Source organism: Coffea arabica, chromosome 1c (genome assembly GCF_036785885.1).
Source record: "Coffea arabica cultivar ET-39 chromosome 1c, Coffea Arabica ET-39 HiFi, whole genome shotgun sequence".
NCBI lineage: Eukaryota > Viridiplantae > Streptophyta > Magnoliopsida > Gentianales > Rubiaceae > Coffea > Coffea arabica.
The window spans coordinates 31,248,180-31,270,714 of NC_092310.1; the positions used below are offsets into that span (position 1 = coordinate 31,248,180).

The window sequence follows — 22,535 nt, forward strand, 5'->3', positions numbered from 1 at the left end:
AGTGGGCTAGCCCATTTTTTAACAAGTAAAAGCCAACAAAATGCATGGGCTTCAAATCTCTAGCCCAAATTACTAACCCAGGAGATAAACAAAACAAAACCCAATCCAAACAAACAAACCACCATCAAGACCCAATCAAAATAAACCTAATCCAATTCCCAACTAATTCTTGTTACACCCATCAAAATAATAAGATAACTAAAAAACATACTTATCATATCATAATCTCAGAATTAATCTACCCAACAACTCACTAAAAATATAAAAGGGAAATTGAAACTTAGAAAGGACAAGTCAACTTGATATTTTTAATTTTGGGCCACAATGAAATTTCAGCAAAAATTAAGGGGGGAAATTGCAATTTTTAGAACTTCACTCATCTGTGAATCGTGCAAGCTTTCTTATACGATGCAAATGAAAGGGCAAAGTTTCTGCAACTTCCAGAAATCCAGCAAATTTACAAGGCAAAAATCACACCACCATCATCCAACATAAAATACAACCAAGACTTATTCTTTTTGGTTCAAACTTCTCATTCGGGCGTTTTATCGAACAGGTGGAGAGCATTGAAATTGCATCAGATTTTTTTTCTCAATTTGACGTAAATCAGCACCCAAAATTATCAAACATCCAAAGCAAACTCAAATTAACAACAAACCAGCATATATGTTCTTAAAATGACAAAACAATCGGCATAAAACTTGCCATATCCACTCACGGCAGTCATGCTTTGAGAGAAATACTGAAATGTAAAAGAAGGAGGAAACTTACAGGGGTCTCTCGGTGAGCTTTGCTGGCGGTGACGGTGGATTCCGGTGGTGGTGGCGATGGCAGCTTCGATTCTTGGGCAGGCCGTTGGAGAGATGATGGTTTCAGCGGTGGTGGCGACTCCGGTTCTTGGCGCTGCAATGGTTGATTTGGAACAAGAATCAGCAGCTCTGGTGGTTGCATCAGTTGGAGGCTACCTCTCAGCAATCGCTGCAGCGGTTGCGACAGAGGAGGAGGCCGACGGGGAAGGTGGAAGAGGGGTGGTTGCGGTGGATTTCAGTTGCTCTGTTTTCCAGATTTGTCCTTCCATTTGCCGAATCTTTTCCCTCTGTTTCCGTTCGCAGCTACGTCCTTTTCTCTCTCTGCCGAAGCTCTTTCACTCTCCCCAGTCAGACGAAACTCCCTTCCTTCTTTCTAGCCGCCACTCTGTTTTCTAGATTTCCTCTGTTTTCAATTCTTCCGTAGCTCCATTTTCCTTTTCTTCATCCACTGGGCCTTTTCTTTTTCCCTATAGTTTTTCCATTTCTTTCTGGCCGATTGACCTTAGCCGACATCGGCCTCTGTTGCCCTTTTTCCCGCAGCCGCAACTCCTTCGTTTTTTTTTTTCGCCCTTAGCCGACCTTCTCTCATCCGTTGCAGTTTTTCTTTTTTTTTCTCTAGTCCACCGTCCCCTGTTTTTCCTTTGTTGCTCTGTTCTTTTTCTTTCTTTTTTTGCCTGTCCGAAGCCTTCACTCTTTTTTCTTTGTTTTTCAGATTTTGCGGCCGTCAACTCCCCCAGCTCTCTATCCCTCTTGCTCTCTCTCTCAAAACCTAGCTATCCTTCTAGATTCATCCCCCCTCCTAAACCCTTAAAACATTGCCACCATATTTGCAGCTTAAGGAGCCGCACAAGTCCTCCTTTGGAAACTGCAAAAAATTGCAGCTTACATGTCGCGGCAAAGAAATTTTTTTTTTTTGAGTAAATTAACAAAATGATAATGATAATAAAATTAAGTAAAACAATTTAATTGACATTGGATAAAAACAACTAGAAACAATAAAAACAAGTGCAATTTTCATTTTCCATTTTCATCGTTTTTCCTTTTTCTTTTCCCCCTTTTTCCAAGAAAACAAACAACTAAAACATATTTTTTTTGAACGCTTTTCCCTTTTTTTTCTACGCTAAAATGGCTAAAATAACTAAAACTAAAAGTAAATAAAACTAATTGTGACAAATAAAAATAGAACAAATAAAAAAAAATGAATAGTAAATAAATAAATAATAAAGCACCAAAAATTTGGTGTCTACAGCCCTATGAATGTATTTTTCAACGACATAAACCATGCCCGATTCGGAGTTAAATTGACTGAGTTGTGACCAAAACAAGAGGACTGCCCTGTTTTGGAAAAACCGTAATACTTGGACTGGTTTGGGACAAAACTTGGGAGTGATCTTATTAATTGAAGTTCTTGATGCTAAACACTTACCGAAGGTATCATGGATGTATCTTAGACCTTTATTTCACAAATGAACCATGGTTGGATAGCTTTCTTGATTAAACGATTTGAATTGGGAAACGAAAGTCAAAAGGCAGATTGCCTTAGAAATTTTCCTGAACTTTGGATGATTAATTAACTACCTTCCCGAATATATTTTTCCCTGAGTTTTGATAGAGCGGTACCTTTCATAAAGGAGTAACATACTGCAAAATTTTATACCAATCCAAGTTCGTTTTGATACTTAGCTAAGGTTCCAATTTTGGAAACTCAAATCTGGAAATTGTTCACCAGACTTGAATTTTCCTAACTTCGAGCTACCGTATCTCGGTGCTCGAAACTCCAATTCTCAATCCGCTTGTTCTGCCCTAAACCTTACTTACACCTCTAATTGAGTTATAAAATTCAAGGGCTAGTTTGCATCGAGTGAATTCTGCCAAATTTCCAAAATTAACGAAAAACCAACCTTAGCTCAATCCTGAACATTCTGGAACAGCGATTTCAAGCCAAAATTTGAGTGTCTTTCACTTACATTCGTGGAAAAGTGTCTTCTAAAAACTTTTAGTACTTACAAAGGGGTTTCCAACAGTATCAAGGTTTCTAATTTTGGACTTGTAGAGAGTGAGATATGATTTTTCAAAGATTGCTTGTTAAATCTGGAATTTTTCTAATTTAAAGGAAACTAAGGGTTTCGAACTCTCCCTTTTCCTTCAATATCATTTGATTGTTTTACATTTGATTTCAGAGATAGAAATCAGATTTGTCTTGTATTTTAAAACCCCACTTTTGAACCTCGAGTTACTCGAACTCTTAGACTCGTCTCCGCGTTAATTTCTTAGATTGTACTAGTGTACAATCTTCCTCGATAATTAGAGTGATATTGAGTGGTAGTTAATTATTGTTTGCTCAGGCACTCGAGGGAATTTTCAAGAGGAACTCAGAGCGGACGCCTAAACACTTGTTGAGAACCACTCGCTTGTTTTGACTAGGTGAGTGTTCCATATAGGAATACGTATTTGAATAAGTTTAGGACATGTTTATTTCATGATTATTAAGTGTTAAGTGCTATGTGTTAAGTATTTACCATACTCATGCCTATTTGAGAAATGTATACTTGCATTGCATATCTACATGAATTGGTTAAATGATTAACCATATCAAATGACCATATGAACTCGATACATGCTTAACTTGCTAGATTGCTTGCTTAGTCTACTCGATTTTTTGAAAAATGGAGTCGAGTGTGCACGTTATCGCACTCGTTCTCTTTTGAGATGAATAACTCATGCTTGGAAGTGCTCCAATAATTTGACTTGGTATGCTATGGATGCATACGTCGTTGGAGTGAATCTCCTCGACTCTCACATGGTAAAAATGGGAAACGGCCAATGATGGCCTATTCATATGACAAATGCCTGTCAATTAACCGTCACTACTCAATCGTTAACTGTTAACCGTTAACCGTTTACCAACCCACATGACTACCTAATTACCTGACTATTTGCTCACATAATTTCCAATCTACATGACTATTTGATATCCGTGAATTATATGCTCCCATAAAATCAACTTGTATTGCTTACGTGCTAAGTACCCACTTGATTACTTGATTATCATGAATCACATGTTATATGAAGCTGTCCATCATTGTTAGGCGAGTGTGTACTTTACCTCACTCGACCTACTCAAATGATGAATTATACCTTTTGTCGAATTACTTGGTTACCTGTGCATGTTGTAAGCTCTAAGCTGAACTTGGGCCCTGCCCTTGGTTATTGACCTACTCGAGCCAGAACTGGGCTCGGTCGGGTAGGTTGGAACCCTGGGCCACCGTTTCGGTATACTCGAGTATTACCACTGGAGGGATAAGGTGATGGCCAGTCAAATCGAGGGGATCCGGAAGTCATAAGGTGCAGATGACCGACAGAGTTCCACTGGAACACCGTATCCTACCGTATATGTTTACTTTGTATCATGATAATTATTTCATGCTAAAATATCAACATGAAATTCTGAGCCATGCCTGTGATATGCTCACTACCTGTTACCTGTCCAATATACTCATATCATGATACCTGTTTCATGTTAATGCTCCATACCTGTAATATGCTTAATTACTCGCACTTGTAATAAGCTCCAATCACACGTGAACTATACATGCCAATGTTTTGAACCAAGATAACTGTCTCATGATAAATGTCTCATACCATGATACATGTCTCAAATAACCCGTACAATGATTATCACCTCATGATAACACGCCATTGTGTAACATTGAACCATGCATATGATATGCCCAACTTACTTGATTTATTTGAACTGTTAGAGTGTCTTGGAACCTCACTGGGCTGTGTAGCTCATCCCACGTTGTGGTTTTCTTTTACAGGGTTCGAGACCAAGGGTGCTCGTGAGTAGTACTAGAATGTTTTCTTTTGAAGACTTTAAGTTATATTATAACAGATGGCTATTGTACCCTTTTCCGTTGGGTTGTATTTAAGCTTGAAAGCTACATAATTGTAAGTGTGAGATATTTGAAGTACTTTGATTATGTATGGAAGTTACTTAAAGTATTTCGAGCTTTTGAATGATGGATTGTAGTGAGTCCTGGCGAGAGTTGGGCAGGCGTCCCGCGGATACCCTTTGGTTCACCTTAGGAAGAAGTGGGGGCGTCACACCCAGTCCGAGTTCCATTGGGCCCAGTCACCCATGCACGAGCCAAGCTCTTCAAAGAATCCCTCCAAGGCCTCGTCCGAATGGTCCAAGACCAACATGGAGTCCATAGAGATATTGAAGGCCTAGAAGGAGACAAGCAAGTCATCTACACCATGATCCAAGCCCATGAAGAGCCAAGTGGGCCTCCAAGTGAGTTGGCCGAATAGGGCTTTAGGCCTTAATGTTTACTTAGAGTTAGATTAGCTACTTTAGTAGAGAACGGGCCGGCCCATCTTGACACCAAGATGACCGAATGCTTCACTTAGGATTTTTAGTAACCTTTAGCCTATAAAAGACTAGCTTTGTAAGGCTTGGAGTAGACGTTTTATCAATAAAACTTTGATTATTTTCGGTTCTTCTTAGTAAGAGGGATTCGAGCCTTTACTTGCTCTTGGCAAGGGAGTTGAGCAATCTTTCGTCTTGTCCTTGATTGTTCTATCGACCTATCCACTGGAGTATCCACCTACCATTGGAGTCACCGTTCTACCGCCTTTAATCAAATCGTGTTGTCCGTTTGATTCTAAGCTCCTCAATCCAAGCATTGGACCGCCTCGCTAGATCCTTGGGCAACGTGCTACGTGTCTCGAAACAAGTTGATCGAGAACCGTATCACCAATATCCTTGCTCGTTTAGTAGAGCTACAGGGTCAAGCCCCTGTGAATCAACCTAGGGATCCAGAAATGGGGCAAGATTGGGCCCTAGAGAGATTCCAAACGTTCTCTCCTCCTAAGTTCCTGGGAGGACCAGACCCTGAAGTAGCGGAGAGATGGCTAGAAACTATGATCAATATATTCGCCGCTTTAAACTATGCAGAGGAAAGACAGGTGCAATTTGCTATTTTTCAGTTTGAGGGTCCAGCCAAGGTTTGGTGGAATGTAGTTAGAGCTAAGTGAGAGAGAGAGGGAACCGCATAGACCTAGTTGAATTTTGTGCAGGAATTTAACGAAAAATATCTCCCACCTATCGTCCAGGAGAAGAGAGAGAACGATTTTATTAAGTTTCGTCAGGGAATTTTAAGTGTAGTTGAGTATGAGACCCAGTTTACGAAGTTATCCAAATTTGCTCCTAAATTAATAGCTACGGAGCAAAGGGGGGTAAGGAAGTTTGTGCAGGGGCTCAATGTAGAGATACAGGAGGCCTTAGTGGCGGCCCAAATTAACACTTTTACGAAAATTTTGGAGAAGACCCATAGAATAGAGATTGCCATGGCACAAGTAAGAAATTTTCGCATAAAATGGAGAGGGGTGCCTGGTGGATATCAAGGGCCGACACAAAGTGATCAAAACATGCCACCCTCTAAAGCCGGTTGTGGAGCTGGAGATGGAAGGTTTACGAGCACATCGAGGGGAGGTACTCTAAGGGGAGCCCAAAATGGAAGAGGACAAGGAAGTGGTGTTCCACAGGGAGGCCAAACCTCTACTTCTCGAGTATCGTGTGGATATTGTGGGAAATCGAACCATACCAAGGATAACTGCTGGAGGAAAGCTCGGAAATGTTTAAGATGTGGAAGTACGGAGCACCAGATTGCTAATTGTCCACTAATCAATGATGCTCAGTCGGTTAACAAATCAAACTCTAAACCAACCAATGTAGGAGGGACCAAGTCAATGGTGCCAGCTAGAGTATACTCGTTGGACCAGCAATCGGTACCTGAACCAACGGAGGTAGTGGAAGGTAAGATTCCTATTTTTCATCGTTTAGCCAAAATTTTGATAGACCCTGGTGCCATCCATTCTTTTGTTAGCCCCACATTTATGCTTGGAATTGATGTGAAAGTTGAAAGATTACCATATGACCTAGAAGTAAAGAGACCTATGGGTAACCACACTTTACTTGCCAATGAGGTGTATAGAAACTGCGACATTTGGAACGGTGAGCGAAAATTAGTAGTTGACCTTATAAGTCTAGCCATTAAGGGATACGATGTTATTCTAAGCATGGATTGGCTAGCTCATTATCATGCTCGGGTAGATTGTAGGATGAAAATGGTCGAGTTTTGCGTACTAGGTGAGACAACTCTTAAATTAGACGTGAGGGGTATGTTAGCCTCATCTGCTCTCATTTTAGGAATAAGGGCTAGCAAATTGCTTAGTCATGGGACACGGGGTTACCTAGCTTTTCTGGTTAACATCCCAGGAGAAAATATTAAACTAGAAGATATGCCGGTGATCAATGAGTATCCAGATGTGTTCCCAGATGAGTTGGCGTCATTGCCACCCGAAAGAGAAATTAAGTTTAAGGTTGACCTAGCACTTGGAACTACTCCCATTTCAAAAACCCCTTATCGAATGGCACCCGCTGAACTTAAGGAGTTAAAATTTCAATTGCAAGACCTGTTAGAACGGGGATTCATACACGAGAGCGAGTCACCATGGGGCACTTCAGTGCTATTTGTTAAAAAGAAGGACAGGAATTTAAGGTTATGCATTGATTATCGAGGATGAATGCAGTAACCATTAAGAGTAAATATCTTTTGCCCCACATCGATGAGTTGTTTGATCAATTACAAGGGATGTGGTGTTCTCTAAGTTGGATCTTCGACAAGTGTATTATCAATTGAGAATTAGAAAGGAGGATGTCCCAAAAACGGCCTTTAACACTCGATATGGGCATTTTGCGTTTACAGTAATGCCTTTTGGCCTAACCAATGCCCCAACGGCATTCATGGATCAAGTGCACCAAGTGTTTAAACCCTATTTGGATAAGTTTGTGGTGATGTTTATTGATGATATCCTGATATATTCGAAGACAAGGGAGGAGCATGAACAGCACTTGAGAATAGTATTGCAAACCCTAAGAGAGCACCAGTTGTTCGTCAAGTTCAGCAAGTGTGAATTTTGGTTAGAGAAAGTGGCATTCCTAGGTCATATAATTTCAAAGGATGGACTTACTGTGGACCCGACCAAAGTGGAAGCTGTAACTAAATGGAAATGGCCAGAGATTCGTACTGAAGTGTGAAGTTTTTTGGGTCTAGCGGGGTACTACTGCCAATTTATAATGAATTTCTCAAGAATTGCGGGATCTCTAACTAACTTGACAAAGAAACAAGGAAAGTACATTAGGGATGTTAAGTGTGAGAATAGTTCCAAGAGCTTAAGAAGCAATTGACCATGGCTCCAGTGTTAGCTTTGCCAAATGGGAAGGATAGCTATACGTTTTATACCAATGCTTCAAGAGAAGGGTTAGGGTGTGTTTTAATGCAAAATAGGAATGTGATTGCCTACGCATCTCGGAAGTAGCAAAACTATCCAACCTATGACTTAGAGCTTGTAGTGGTTGTGTTTGCTTTGAAGAAATAGCAGCATTATTTATACGGGGTGACATTTGAGATATACACGGATCATAAGACTCTTAAATATTTATTTTCTCAGAAAGAGTTAAATCTGAGACAATGTCGGTGGGTGGAGTTTTTAGAAGATTATGATTGTACGATTAATTACCATTCGAGAAAGGCCAATGTTGTAGCAGATGCTCTAAGTCGAAAGCCTCAACTAGCAAGTTCAATGGTGGGAGAGTGGAGCTTGTTAGAGGATGTGTGTGAATGGAACCCTCGTCTAGAGCCACGAAAAGTTATTTTTGGATATATTGAGGTGCAGCCGACACTGTTGGGTCGGATTAAAGAGGACCAAATGAAAGAATCAACAGTATAGAAGTGGTTAAAAAGAGTGAAGAAGGGAGAATTGCCTGATTTTAACCTAAGTCCTGATGGGATTTTAAGGTTTCGAAATCGCGTCGTTGTACCTAAAGATAGAGAACTGAAAAAGGAGATTTTGGAGGAATTTCGCCGTTCTAAGTACACGGTGCATCCAGGTTGTGACAGCCCCACCTTCCCCTAAGGCGAACCAAAGGGGTTAGCGGACTGCCTGCCCAGCTCTCGCCAGGACTAACGGTACAGTTTACGTCAATCTATTACGTTCCGGAACATACCATTGCGCGCAAACAGGTCAAAATTGTAAAATAAAAAAAAACGAAAATCGAAGCCGAAATTTATCCAAACCACAGCCAAACATATACATACATTGGAAATCAACATTTACAACCATAGTGGCATGCCACAAACATTCATTAAGGAAGTACATATTCGGTTTGCCTATCAAAAGGAAATGAACCCGTTACACATTAGGGCTTCATCTCAAAAGCTATACAAAAGACATTTACAAGCTCAACTTGGCAATTGACTATCCAATCCATTCTCAAAAGTAATATATATCCCTGTAAGGAAAACAAATAACACGGAATGAGCTAAAGCCCAGTGGTATACTACTACATAAGCAACCAAAGTCACATAAGGATGAACTTTCATTTAAAGTGCACAAATAAGCAGTGAAACAAAACGGTAAAAGGATACGGTCGGCTCTCAAGAGCCCAATTCCACGCTTGCCATCTTGATCCAATCTCATTGACCCTCCGTCAATGTTAAGAGTACCAAACCGTAGACCTCACTATACTTCCATTCCTTCCACCCAACATACCCCAACCGGGCCCGCACTCCAATTCAGTAGTTTTTGGTAATACTCGAGTTTACCGGAACCAAGGGTCTCGTTACCACAAAGTTCCCCAGTACAGTCCCCGTGGCAATTCAATCTTCACGACCAAGCCCTCGCCGGCTCGATTCAATTGACTACCGAACGGGGTTGAGCTCAGTAATACAGTAAGACAGTCGGACAATCGTCCAAACAACACCAATTCAGTTTCCATGCATGGAATTCAATGTACCATATAACCAGTGCAGTATTACAGTAATACGGTAAATCGCCATGAATGAAATCACAAGGGGTGAGGGCGGTCAAGTACACCCTCACCTCAATCATTTCCAATAACCAATTAAGCCTTCAAGGCATCAAATACACATAGCACAAAGCCACATTATAACAAGTAAGTGAGTAGTATACTCACCAAGTAAGAAAGTGGTGTTTCATACACCGTGGTCACCAAGACGTCGTGAGCTACCGTCACGTCCTAACACAAGTAACACATTCAATGAGACTCGATACCGAGCCATATAGCAATGCCAATCATAACCCTAATAGGGTTTCACATGCATAAATAAGCATGATAGCAATCCAAAAATTAAGAAAGGGCTTTAACTTAGGCCTTGATAAGAAAACCGGTTTTGACGTCATAATGCGGTAATGGCACAACTCTCACTAAAATTATCGGTTGGGGGTGTAAGACCCACCATTTCGAAGCCAAGAAACAGAGCTACAACAATGTAGAAGGTCACTCAATCCAGTTCCTAACACAACTGGGTCAAATATGCAAAATACTATACCAGAATTCCCAAAACAGGTTTGCAAATCGTAGAAAACTGTAATCGGTATATCTCAGTCCATACAAGTCCAAATGCCGAAATTCCAAAGGCATATGATAGCTAAGACATTCAGCTACATTTCATCAGAAGACACCAACTTCAAAATCCAAACCAATTCCAGTCAAAATAGCCAAATACAAACTCAGTTTTCGTATTCTGACCAAAGCAGAACAGCTACAGTAATTTCGTCATAACTCACTCTACACTAATTCAAATGCCCTGACATTTTACAGGCACCTTAAACACATCAATACCTACAACTTTCATGTTTTGAGCAAAGTCCAATTCGGCCTCTAACCCTATGATCTAAAACCAGACAGAATTGGGGGTTTATGAACCCTAACTTTCCATTTTTCCATCCAAATCCAAAATTGATTGCATTTATCAACAATTCACTCCTACTAGAGTCATTTTAAACCATTACCATTCATCATACAAGGCCACAACATCCCATTCATATTAAACCAGAAAATTCATCATAAAATGAAAAACTTCACCAAAACTCTTCAAATCAAGAAATAAATCATATATTCCCACACTCAAGCCACCTCTAAGCATAATATAACCATCATTAGGTGTAGTAGGGTGTTCAAGCATCACTTACCAAGTAACAAGAGATGTAGAAAGGTTGGCCACCTTAGACCTTCAAACAAACTTCACTAATACACTTACTATCACTAAAAGGAAAGATTTTATGGAGTGGAATCTAGTGTAGGCATTTGTTCTTGGAAGATTGAGTGAAATGGAAGCTTGAGAGTTGAAGAAATTCCTTCCTTCTTGAGCTAGGGAGATCCGGCCACCATGGAGAAGAAAATGGTGAATTTTGTGCATTTTTTTGATATTTAATCCTTTGGTCAAAAAAAGTCAAGAAAGTGAATAGTAATTCTTAAAGTCCAACCAATGAGAAGGTGACACTTGTCACCTCATTAAATGCATTCTTATCTTTCTTTTCTCTCTCACATCAATCACTTCACACACACTACTTATCTCTTAACACCCGATAAATTTTACACAGTATCCGAAACTTAACCTTATTGGCCGAATTTTTCCGAACTTTTCGCACTAGTGGGTCCCACATCCAATATATATTCTTAATTTTCTAAAATTCACCAATGCTAGAAAAATCATCTAAAAACTATAATTGCTCTTAAAAACCACTTAGAAAATATTTCTAAACCAGAAAAGGCAGAAAACATGCAATTAAGGGGTAATAAACCCTAGGAAAAAATATTAGGGTTTTACGGGTTCTCACACTCTCCCCCCCTTAAAAGAATTTCGTTCTCGAAATTTCTCACCTTAATTCCCGAAAAGGTTTGGGTATTTCTTTCGCATTTCCTCTTCCATCTCCCAGGTAGCTTCCTCCACTCCGTGGTTTCTCCATAGCACTTTCACTAGTGGAATCCGCTTGTTTCGGAGCTCTTTGACCTTTCGATCGAGCACTTGGACCGGTTTCTCTTCATAGGTAAGTGATTCGTCCACTTCAATCTCCTCCGGTTGCAAAACATGGGATGGGTCAAGATGGTACTTCTTTAGCATCGAGACGTGGAATACATCATGGATTCGAGAAAGACTGGACGGTAGTTCCAATCGATACGCGACCGCTCCAACCCTCTGAAGGATCTTGTAGGGTCCGACGTACCGCGGTTGAAGCTTCTTTCCTTTCCCCGCTATAAGACTTCGTAAAGGTGTGATTTTGAGAAATACATGGTCTCCAATTTCAAATTCCAAATCTTTTCTTCGATTATCCGCGTAGCTCTTTTGTCGACTCTGAGCTGTTTGAAGTCGTTGCCGAATCAACTTGACCTTTTCCTGAGCCTCTTCCATCCATGGAATGGTTGCCGGGTCTAGTGCTTTCTTTTCACCAACTTCATCCCAGTAAATCGGCGACCGGCACTTGCGTCCGTAGAGAGCTTCGTACGGAGCCATTTGAATCGACGAATGGAAACTATTGTTGTACGCAAACTCTACTAAGGTCATGTGCTGACCCCAATTGCCTCCAAAATCCAGAATACAGGTTCATAGCATGTCCTCGAGAGTCTGAATCGTCCGTTCTGACTGGCCATCCGTCTGAGGGTGATAGGTTGTGCTCAAATTGAGTTTCGTCCCCAGGGTTTCTTGAAATTTTTGCCAAAACCGAGACACAAACTGTGGATCCCGATCGGAAACGATGCTCACAAGAACACCGTGAAGTCTCACAACCTCATCCATGTATAGTCGAGCCAACTTGTCCATTGAATATTTCATGTTCACCGGCAAGAAATGGGCTGACTTGGTTAATCGATCAACGATCACCCAAACGGCATCGTGTCCTCTTTTCGTCCTCGGTAAACCTGAAACGAAGTCCATGGTGATGTTTTCCCACTTCCACTCGGGTATCTCCAAGGGTTGTAACAGACCCGATGGTTTTTGATGCTCTGCCTTCACTTGCTGGCAAATGAGACATTTCTGCACGTATTGAGCGATTTCCCCCTTCATGTTGTCCCACCAATAGGTTCCTTTTAGGTCTTGATACATCTTGCTGCTGCCCGGATGGATTGTATACTTGGACCGATGAGCTTCCTCCAGAATCTCCGTTTTCATCGACTCTTCCTTTGGTACCACTATTCTGTTTCGATACTTCAAAATACCCTCAGGACTCAAATTAAAGTCCGTAGTTTCTCCCTTATCCACTTTCTCTTTCCATTTCTGTACCATCAAATCTTCTTTTTGTGCCTCTTTAATACGTTCCAATAGAGTGGAGGTAACCCTGACATTGCCAAATATCACCTTATGGCTCCCTAGACAGGGTTTCCACTCGCACACGGATTCTAGCAAATCCCACTCCTTAATCATTAGCCCTGCTACTTGCACCTTGCGACTCAAGGCATCTGCTACCACATTCGCCTTTCCCGGATGGTAATTGATCGTACAGTCGTAATCTTCCAGGAATTCCATCCACCTTCGTTGCCTCATGTTCAGTTCCTTCTGGGAGAAAAGGTATCTAAGACTCTTGTGATCCGAATACACTTCGAAGGTCACCCCATATAGGTAATGCCTCCACTTTTTCAGAGCAAACACAACTGCGGCCAGTTCCAGGTCGTGAGTCGGATAGTTCTGCTCGTGAAGCTTCAACTTCCTCGAGGCGAAAGCAATCACATTCCGGTTCTGCATCAAAACACACCCCAATCCCTCTCGCAACGCGTCCGCATAAACTGCAAACCCATCCACTCCATTTGGCAAGACCAGTACTGGAGCCATGGTCAATCTTTTCTTCAATTCCTGAAAACTCGTTTCGCATCGGCCGTTCCAGATAAACTGGCCATGCTTCTTTGTCAAGTCAGTTAAAGGTCCTGCCAGTTTGGAAAAATCCTTAATAAACCTTCGGTAGTACCCAGCTAACCCTAGAAAGCTACGAATTTCCGTGGGATTTTCTGGCCTCTTCCAATTTGTCACGGCCTCAACCTTCGCCGGGTCCACCGAAATACCTTCGTGGGAGATCACGTGCCCTAGAAACGCTACTTTCTCCAACTAGAACTCGCATTTACTAAACTTGGCATACAGCTGATGTTCCCTCAATGTCTGCAATACTACTCTCAAATGCTCCTCATGCTCCTCACGTGTCTTAGAGTAGACCAAAATGTCATCAATGAACACAACGACAAATCGGTCTAGATAGGGTTTGAAAACCCTATGCATTAAGTCCATAAAGGCGGCGGGAGCATTAGTCAGTCCAAAGGGCATAACGGCGAACTCGTAGTGCCCGTATCTTGAATTAAAAGCAGTTTTCGGAATGTCCTCCTTCCTAATCAACAACTGGTAGTATCCCTGTCGGAGGTCTAACTTCGAGAAGACCACTGCTCCTTGCAACTGGTCAAACAACTCGTCGATGTGGGGCAGTGGATACTTATTTTTGATCGTGACGTTGTTCAGACCCCTATAGTCAATACACATCCTCAACGTTCCATCCTTTTTCTTCACAAATAGAACAGGAGCTCCCCAAGGAGACTCACTCTCGTGAATGAAACCTCGCTCCAACAGATCTTGCAATTGCAACTTAAGCTCCTTAAGTTCTGCAGGCGCCATTCGATAAGGGATTTTCGAGATAGGCGCGGTTCCAGGCAACAAGTCTATGCGGAATTCTATCTCTCTTTCCGGAGGTAAGGCTACTAACTCATCAGGGAAAACATCCGGAAAGTCTCTCACTATGGCCACATCTTCTACCTTTAACTTATCCGTAGGGGTATTAATTAAGAAGGCCAAAAATCCTTGCGCCCCTCTACTTATCAGTTTCCTAGCTCGAATGCCCGAAATTAGAGCAGATGAGGCTAACCTGCCCCTTATATCCAACCTTAAGGTTGCCTCGCCAGGAATGCGAAATTCTACTATTTTCGTTTTACAATCCAGTTGGGCGTTATATTTGGCTAACCAGTCCATACCCAAAATCACATCGTACCCCTTAATGGACAAGCTAATCAGGTCCCCTAAAAACCTCCTTTCACCAACCCATACATCGCAATCCTTATAAACCATACTAGTCACCAAACGTTGATTCCCCGTAGGTGTACTAACTTCTAAGTCATATGGTAAGCTAGCAGGTTTTATATCGATGCCACACATGAAATCAGGGTTAACAAACGAGTGAGTGGCACCAGGATCAATTAAAACTTTGGCAAAGCGGTGGAAAATAGGGATCGTACCTTCCACCACCTCGGAAGACTCTGGGACCTGATGAGGCTCTAAGGAATATACCCTAGCTGGCACCTTAGGTTTGGATCCGTCTCCCTTGGTTGATCCAGTATTGGTCCTCGACGGTAGTTGGCTCCCCTTTCCGTCTTGTTTCAGGACCGGGCATGTAGCCAGTTGATGGTCCGCACTTCCACACCGCAGGCATTTCCCCAGTTTCCTCCAGCAATTGTCCTCGGTGTGGTTTGTCTTCCCACAGTGCCCACAGGGACCACGAGGTGCCGAAGCCGAGCCACTCTGGGTGTTTCCCCTTTGTCCTCGCCCAGCTTGGCCGCCCCTGAACGGAGTTCCTCTGCCTGATCCAGATTGTCGACCACCTCCCGTGCCTCGTCCAAACTTAGAAGGAGTGCCCTTCTCACCTTGTCCAGACGTACTCCCAGGAAAACCACGCTTTTTAGCCTGGAAGTTTCGGACCTGTAGCCGTGCACTCTCAACCCATTGGGCTTTTTCCATTGCCTCGCTAAACGTGGTGATTTGAGCTGCCGCGAGGTCTTTTTGGATCTCAACATTCAAACCCTGAATGAAGCGCCTGATTCGTCGTTGCTCAGTCATGATCAATTCAGGCGCAAATTTGGACAGGCGGGTAAACTGACTCTCGTACTCCGCCACAGTCTGAGCCCCTTGCCGGAGCCGGATAAACTCATCCTCCTTCCTCTCCTGGACTAGGGGAGGGAAAAACTTTGCGTTAAATTCTCGGATGAAATTCACCCAAGTCCTCGGTGTCAGCTCCCGCTCCCATTTCTGTCTAATTACGTTCCACCAGGAACGGGCAGCCCCCTCCAGTTGAAACACGGCAAAAGTGACCTGCCGTTCGTCAGGATAGTGTAGGGCCGCGAATATATCAACCATTTTCTCAAGCCATTTCTCGGCAACGTCAGGGTCGGGTCCCCCAACAAACTTTGGCGGGGAAAACTTTTGAAAACGTTCTAGAGCTCTATCTTCACTCTCCATATGATGGCCAGGGTTTCCGGGGTTAGGGTTTGCATTTTGGCCCTGTTGTTGCACTACTTGTGCGAGTAGGTTGGTCATTTGCTGCATAGCAGCAGCTATTTGAACGTTGGGGTCTATCTGGGGTTCAAGATTTGGTCCAGTAGAAGCTTCCCCCGTTTCCCTAACCGGTGTGGGTTGCCTAATACCGCGCCCACATCCCCGACCTCTCCGTGTTCCTTCCATAAGGTATACTTGGTCTAGGCAAGAATCTAAACCAAAGCAATAACAAAACATATAAGGAACACGCAAAACTTTCACATTAACACACATTTATACATTGCAAACATAATCACAAACACACATATATACAAGTCAAGCACATATATACAATCAGTCAGTCAAGTACGGCCAAGGCACGTACGTACACAAACGATCCACCTGAGGATAGGCCTATCAAAAGAAATTTACACGAAGCTAACTCTACATCCAAAACGGTTAGCTAAGGCTCTATCCCTATCCCTATGTACATACCAAAAACCACCAACTATCCAAAAGAGGCCTAATAGTCATGGTCTAGTCAGTCGCTGGAGTCTGGGATCCAGGCGACGGGGTAGACTCCTCCCCCGCCTCGGCCCCAGCATACGAGGCCTCATCACTAGACTCCTCGAGTCCGTCGTCGCATAGGTTAAGGATCGCCTCAGCACGACCCCTGACCTTGCGAGCTCTCTTAGTCTCGCGCTCACGTGCATCTCTCAGTTGATCACATAGGTCATCAACTCGATCCTCGGCCTCATGCACGTCATACTCTAGCTCCATGATACGTGCGGCTTGCTTCTCATTGGTTGCCCTAGCCTGAGTCACCTCAGCTTCCAATGTAGCAACCGCAGCTTCCAGCTTAGTATTATCCTTAGGAAACTCCTCACGTTCCTTTGCCACCGCCAACACTAGAGCGTTTGGATAGGCATAGTTGCTACGGCACTCGCACTGTCGAACGCGGCTGGCCGGGCTCCAACGCACCACGGCCCCCTTCTGCCTAAGTTGATACTTAATTGGCGGCAGCGCTACGAGGACGATCTCCCGCCGGGCGGTCACTCGGGTCACCACTCGCATCCACCCTATAGCAAAGAAAGAAATAACATGAATACACTTAATAGGCAAAAACAACAGAATCCTCAAGTCGAGCACTTCTATTACACCCAGGCTAATTCAAACCTAGGCTCTGATACCACCTGTGACAGCCCCACCTTCCCTAAGGCGAACCAAAGGAGTTAGCGGACTGCCTGCCCAGCTCTCGCTAGGACTAACGGTACAGTTTACGTCAATCTATTACGTTCCGGAACATACCATTGCGCGCAAACAGGTCAAAATTGTAAAATAAAAAAAAACGAAAATCGAAGCCGAAATTTATCCAAACCACAGCCAAACATATACATACATTGGAAATCAACATTTACAACCATAGTGGCATGCCACAAACATTCATTAAGGAAGTACATATTCGGTTTGCCTATCAAAAGGAAATGAACCCGTTACACATTAGGGCTTCATCTCAAAAGCTATACAAAAGACATTTACAAGCTCAACTTGGCAATTGACTATCCAATCCATTCTCAAAAGTAATATATATCCCTGTAAGGAAAACAAATAACACGGAATGAGCTAAAGCCCAGTGGTATACTACTACATAAGCAACCAAAGTCACATAAGGATGAACTTTCATTTAAAGTGCACAAATAAGCAGTGAAACAAAACGGTAAAAGGATACGGTCGGCTCTCAAGAGCCCAATTCCACGCTTGCCATCTTGATCCAATCTCATTGACCCTCCGTCAATGTTAAGAGTACCAAACCGTAGACCTCACTATACTTCCATTCCTTCCACCCAACATACCCCAACCGGGCCCGCACTCCAATTCAGTAGTTTTTGGTAATACTCGAGTTTACCGGAACCAAGGGTCTCGTTACCACAAAGTTCCCCAGTACAGTCCCCGTGGCAATTCAATCTTCACGACCAAGCCCTCGCCGGCTCGATTCAATTGACTACCGAACGGGGTTGAGCTCAGTGATACAGTAAGACAGTCGGACAATCGTCCAAACAACACCAATTCAGTTTCCATGCATGGAATTCAATGTACCATATAACCAGTGCAGTATTACAGTAATACGGTAAATCGCCATGAATGAAATCACAAGGGGTGAGGGCGGTCAAGTACACCCTCACCTCAATCATTTCCAATAACCAATTAAGCCTTCAAGGCATCAAATACACATAGCACAAAGCCACATTATAACAAGTAAGTGAGTAGTATACTCACCAAGTAAAAAAGTGGTGTTTCATACACCGTGGTCACCAAGACGTCGTGAGCTACCGTCACGTCCTAACACAAGTAACACATTCAATGAGACTCGATACCGAGCCATATAGCAATGCCAATCATAACCCTAATAGGGTTTCACATGCATAAATAAGCATGATAGCAATCCAAAAATTAAGAAAGGGCTTTAACTTAGGCCTTGATAAGAAAACCGATTTTGACGTCATAATGCGGTAATGGTACAACTCTCACTAAAATTATCGGTTGGGGGTGTAAGACCCACCATTTCGAAGCCAAGAAACAGAGCTACAACAATGTAGAAGGTCACTCAATCCAGTTCCTAACACAACGGGGTCAAATATGCAAAATACTATACCAGAATTCCCAAAACAGGTTTGCAAATCGCAGAAAACTGTAATCGGTATATCTCAGTCCATACAAGTCCAAATGCCGAAATTCCAAAGGCATATGATAGCTAAGACATTCAGCTACATTTCATCAGAAGACACCAACTTCAAAATCCAAACCAATTCCAGTCAAAATAGCCAAATACAAACTCAGTTTTCGTATTCTGACCAAAGCAGAACAGCTACAGTAATTTCGTCATAACTCACTCTACACTAATTCAAATGCCCTGACATTTTACAGGCACCTTAAACACATCAATACCTACAACTTTCATGTTTTGAGCAAAGTCCAATTCGGCCTCTAACCCTATGATCTAAAACCAGACAGAATTGGGGGTTTATGAACCCTAACTTTCCATTTTTCCATCCAAATCCAAAATTGATTGCATTTATCAACAATTCACTCCTACTAGAGTCATTTTAAACCATTACCATTCATCATACAAGGCCACAACATCCCATTCATATTAAACCAGAAAATTCATCATAAAATGAAAAACTTCACCAAAACTCTTCAAATCAAGAAATAAATCATATATTCCCACACTCAAGCCACCTCTAAGCATAATATAACCATCATTAGGTGTAGTAGGGTGTTCAAGCATCACTTACCAAGTAACAAGAGATGTAGAAAGGTTGGCCACCTTAGACCTTCAAACAAACTTCACTAATACACTTACTATCACTAAAAGGAAAGATTTTATGGAGTGGAATCTAGTGTAGGCTTTTGTTCTTGGAAGATTGAGTGAAATGGAAGCTTGAGAGTTGAAGAAATTCCTTCCTTCTTGAGCTAGGGAGATCCGGCCACCATGGAGAAGAAAATGGTGAATTTTGTGCATTTTTTTGATATTTAATCCTTTGGTCAAAAAAAGTCAAGAAAGTGAATAGTAATTCTTAAAGTCCAACCAATGAGAAGGTGACACTTGTCACCTCATTAAATGCATTCTTATCTTTCTTTTCTCTCTCACATCAATCACTTAACACACACTACTTATCTCTTAACACCCGATAAATTTTACACAGTATCTGAAACTTAACCTTATTGGCCGAATTTTTCCGAACTTTTCGCACTAGTGGGTCCCACATCCAATATATATTCTTAATTTTCTAAAATTCACCAATGCTAGAAAAATCATCTAAAAACTATAATTGCTCTTAAAAACCACTAAGAAAATATTTCTAAACCAGAAAAGGCAGAAAACATGCAATTAAGGGGTAATAAACCCTAGGAAAAAATATTAGGGTTTTACGGGTTCTCACACAGGTAGTGGTAAAATGTACCAGGATCTCAAAAGTCTATATTGGTGGGATAATATGAAGGCGGAGATTGCCCAATTTGTACAAAAGTGTCTTACATGTCAACAATTGAAAGTTGAGCATCAAAAACCGTCTGGTCAGTTACAGCCTTTAGAGATCCCTGAATGAAAGTGGGAGCATATAACAATGGACTTCGTATTAGGGTTACCACGAACTCAAAAAAAGCATGATGCGATTTGGGTAGTCGACTGATTAACTAAGACTGCACATTTCCTGCCAGTTACTATGAAATATTCTTTGGAGAAACTTGCTAAACTCTATATGGATGAAGTAGTGAGATTATATGGGGTACCAGTGAGCATTGTATCTGATAGATACCCCAAGTTTGTATCTCGATTCTGGCAAAAACTGCAAGAGGCTCTAGGAACTCAGCTGAACTATAGTACATCATATCATTCTCAAATCGATGGACAATCTGAGAGGACCATTCAAACTCTTGAGGATATGCTGAGAGCCTATATCGTAGATTTTGGAGGGAGTTAGAGCCAATATCTAACCCTGGTTGAGTTCGCGTATAACAATAGTTACCACTCATCTATTCAAATGGCCCCATATGAAGCATTGTATGGACGAAAGTGTCAATCATCAATCCATTGGGATGAGGTAGGAGAGAGGAAGATCATAGATCCGGCTATAATACCATGGGTTGAAGAAGACTACAAAAGGATAAAGGTGATTCATCAGAAGCTTCAAACAGCCCAAAGCTGACAAAAGAGCTATGCCGATCATCGGAGGAAGGATTTGGAATTTGAGATAGAAGATAAAGTATTTCTTAGGGTTACTCCACTGAAAGGAAAAATTAAAGCAGGAAAAGGGAAAAAGTTGCAACCGAGGTATATAGGACTTTTCAGTATACTCCAGCGAATAGGAAAGGTAGCTTACTGACTTGAATTACCAGCTAGTTTGTTTCGGATCCATGATGTTTTTCATGTTTCTTTGCTTAAGAAATATCATCTGGATCTGACTCACATTTTACCACCAGAAGATATTGAATTGGACGAGTCTTTGACCTATGAGGAACAACCCATTCGAGTATTGGATAGGAAGTTGAAGGACTTGAGAAACATTATTATGCATTCACTCCCTCAAAAGCTGCAATCAATCATAGAATCAAGGGTTTTTCCTTTAGGTTCCTAGTTCGCGTACCTTAGGGTTTTTGCGTATTTTGGCCGTGTGATCACTTGGTGAGGTGTGTGTACTAGATTTGGTGGTTAAGAGTGAGTTTTATATAAGAAACAAAGTTATTCTGAGGTGGTTGACTTTGTTCCTTTTATAGGAGACCAGAGAATTTCTCAATTAATGCTGTCAACGGGTAGAAGGCAGCTAAAGAGTCAACTAGCCGTTGGTGCTGTCGGACGTCCGATGCTTGATTTTTATGCGTCCGAACGATATAAATGAGTTCTGGAAGTTTTCTCGAGTCCCTTAGGACGTCCGATCATGCGTCTGAGGGTAGGATGAATACTTGGACTTTCTTCTTCAATTCTTTCGGACGGCCGATGCATCCAAAGTGTTGTGTCCGAAGATCAGCAACGTTTGTCGTACGTCCGATACACAGGTGTTGAGCGTCCGAACCTAATTAGTAATAGAGTAACTCCTGGCTTGTCTTCTTCGGACGTCCGAGTCTGAGTTCTTTACTCGTCCGAAGATGCTCAAAGAATGTCGGACGTCCGATACTTTCCTTTTGTGCGTCTGACATCATCCTCAGCATACTTCATTCCTTTCTGATCTTCTTTTTCTGCTTTAACTCCACATACCTGTTTGGTTTATTTCTGAAAAGGATCTTTACAAAAAGTATTAGAAACATCCAATTGTTTTGTAATCATCAAAAGATATGAATTGAGATAAACAATCTCCCCCTTTTTGATGATGACAAAACAATTGGATACAGCACAAAATATAGCAGATCCCCCTGACGAAGTGCATGAGTAGTATATTACTCCCCCTGAAACTGACTCCCCCTAACTAGATACTCTATACCATCAGTTGTAAACCAAATCCAATTCCAATTAATTCTCCCCCTTTTTGTCATCACAACCAGCAATACATTTTTTCAGAAGTAATATCAGTATACAAATGTACATCACAGTTTGGAATTAATCATTGAGCAGATATCAATCAGAAACATTCATTCAACCAGCAGATTGCACACATACATACCAATCATATCATCCAAAAAAAAACATCCATAACACAATACTTAGTTTAAGCATTCATAAACAGTAAAGAAAATATCCAGTTTTACAGACCATGTGTCCGGCACTTAAAACAAAAGATAAACTATAGTCCTAGATTTAGGTGCAGTGACCTAGAAGTGCCTAGATAGTGATTTTAGATGATCCAGGCCTCCTCCTGGTCAGACGATACTGTTCAGGGTCTTTCTCTTCCTCAGTTTCTTCATCATCATCTTCAACTTCTTCCTCAATTATTGGAACCTTGCCTTTATCCTTGGGCTGAGAACTGGAAGCTGGAGTAGTCTCATCACCAGTGGTTGGCCTTGTGGGCTCAGATCTTGGTTCTTTCTGATGAGCAGCTTCATTTGTTTCAGGTATAGGGGGCACAAGAAGATTCCTTTTTTCAAG

At 41.9% G+C, this 22,535-nt stretch overlaps 1 protein-coding gene across 1 annotated transcript; it reads left to right on the forward strand.

Moving 5' to 3' along the window:
• Positions 1-5,636: 5,636 nt before the first annotated feature.
• LOC140005136 (uncharacterized) lies at positions 5,637-7,400 on the forward strand. The gene is made up of 2 exons (XM_072045499.1): positions 5,637-5,819; positions 5,928-7,400. Exons 1-2 carry the CDS (start codon positions 5,637-5,639, stop codon positions 7,398-7,400), a joined length of 1,656 nt encoding a protein of 551 aa, XP_071901600.1.
• The last annotated feature ends 15,135 nt before the right edge of the window (positions 7,401-22,535 follow it).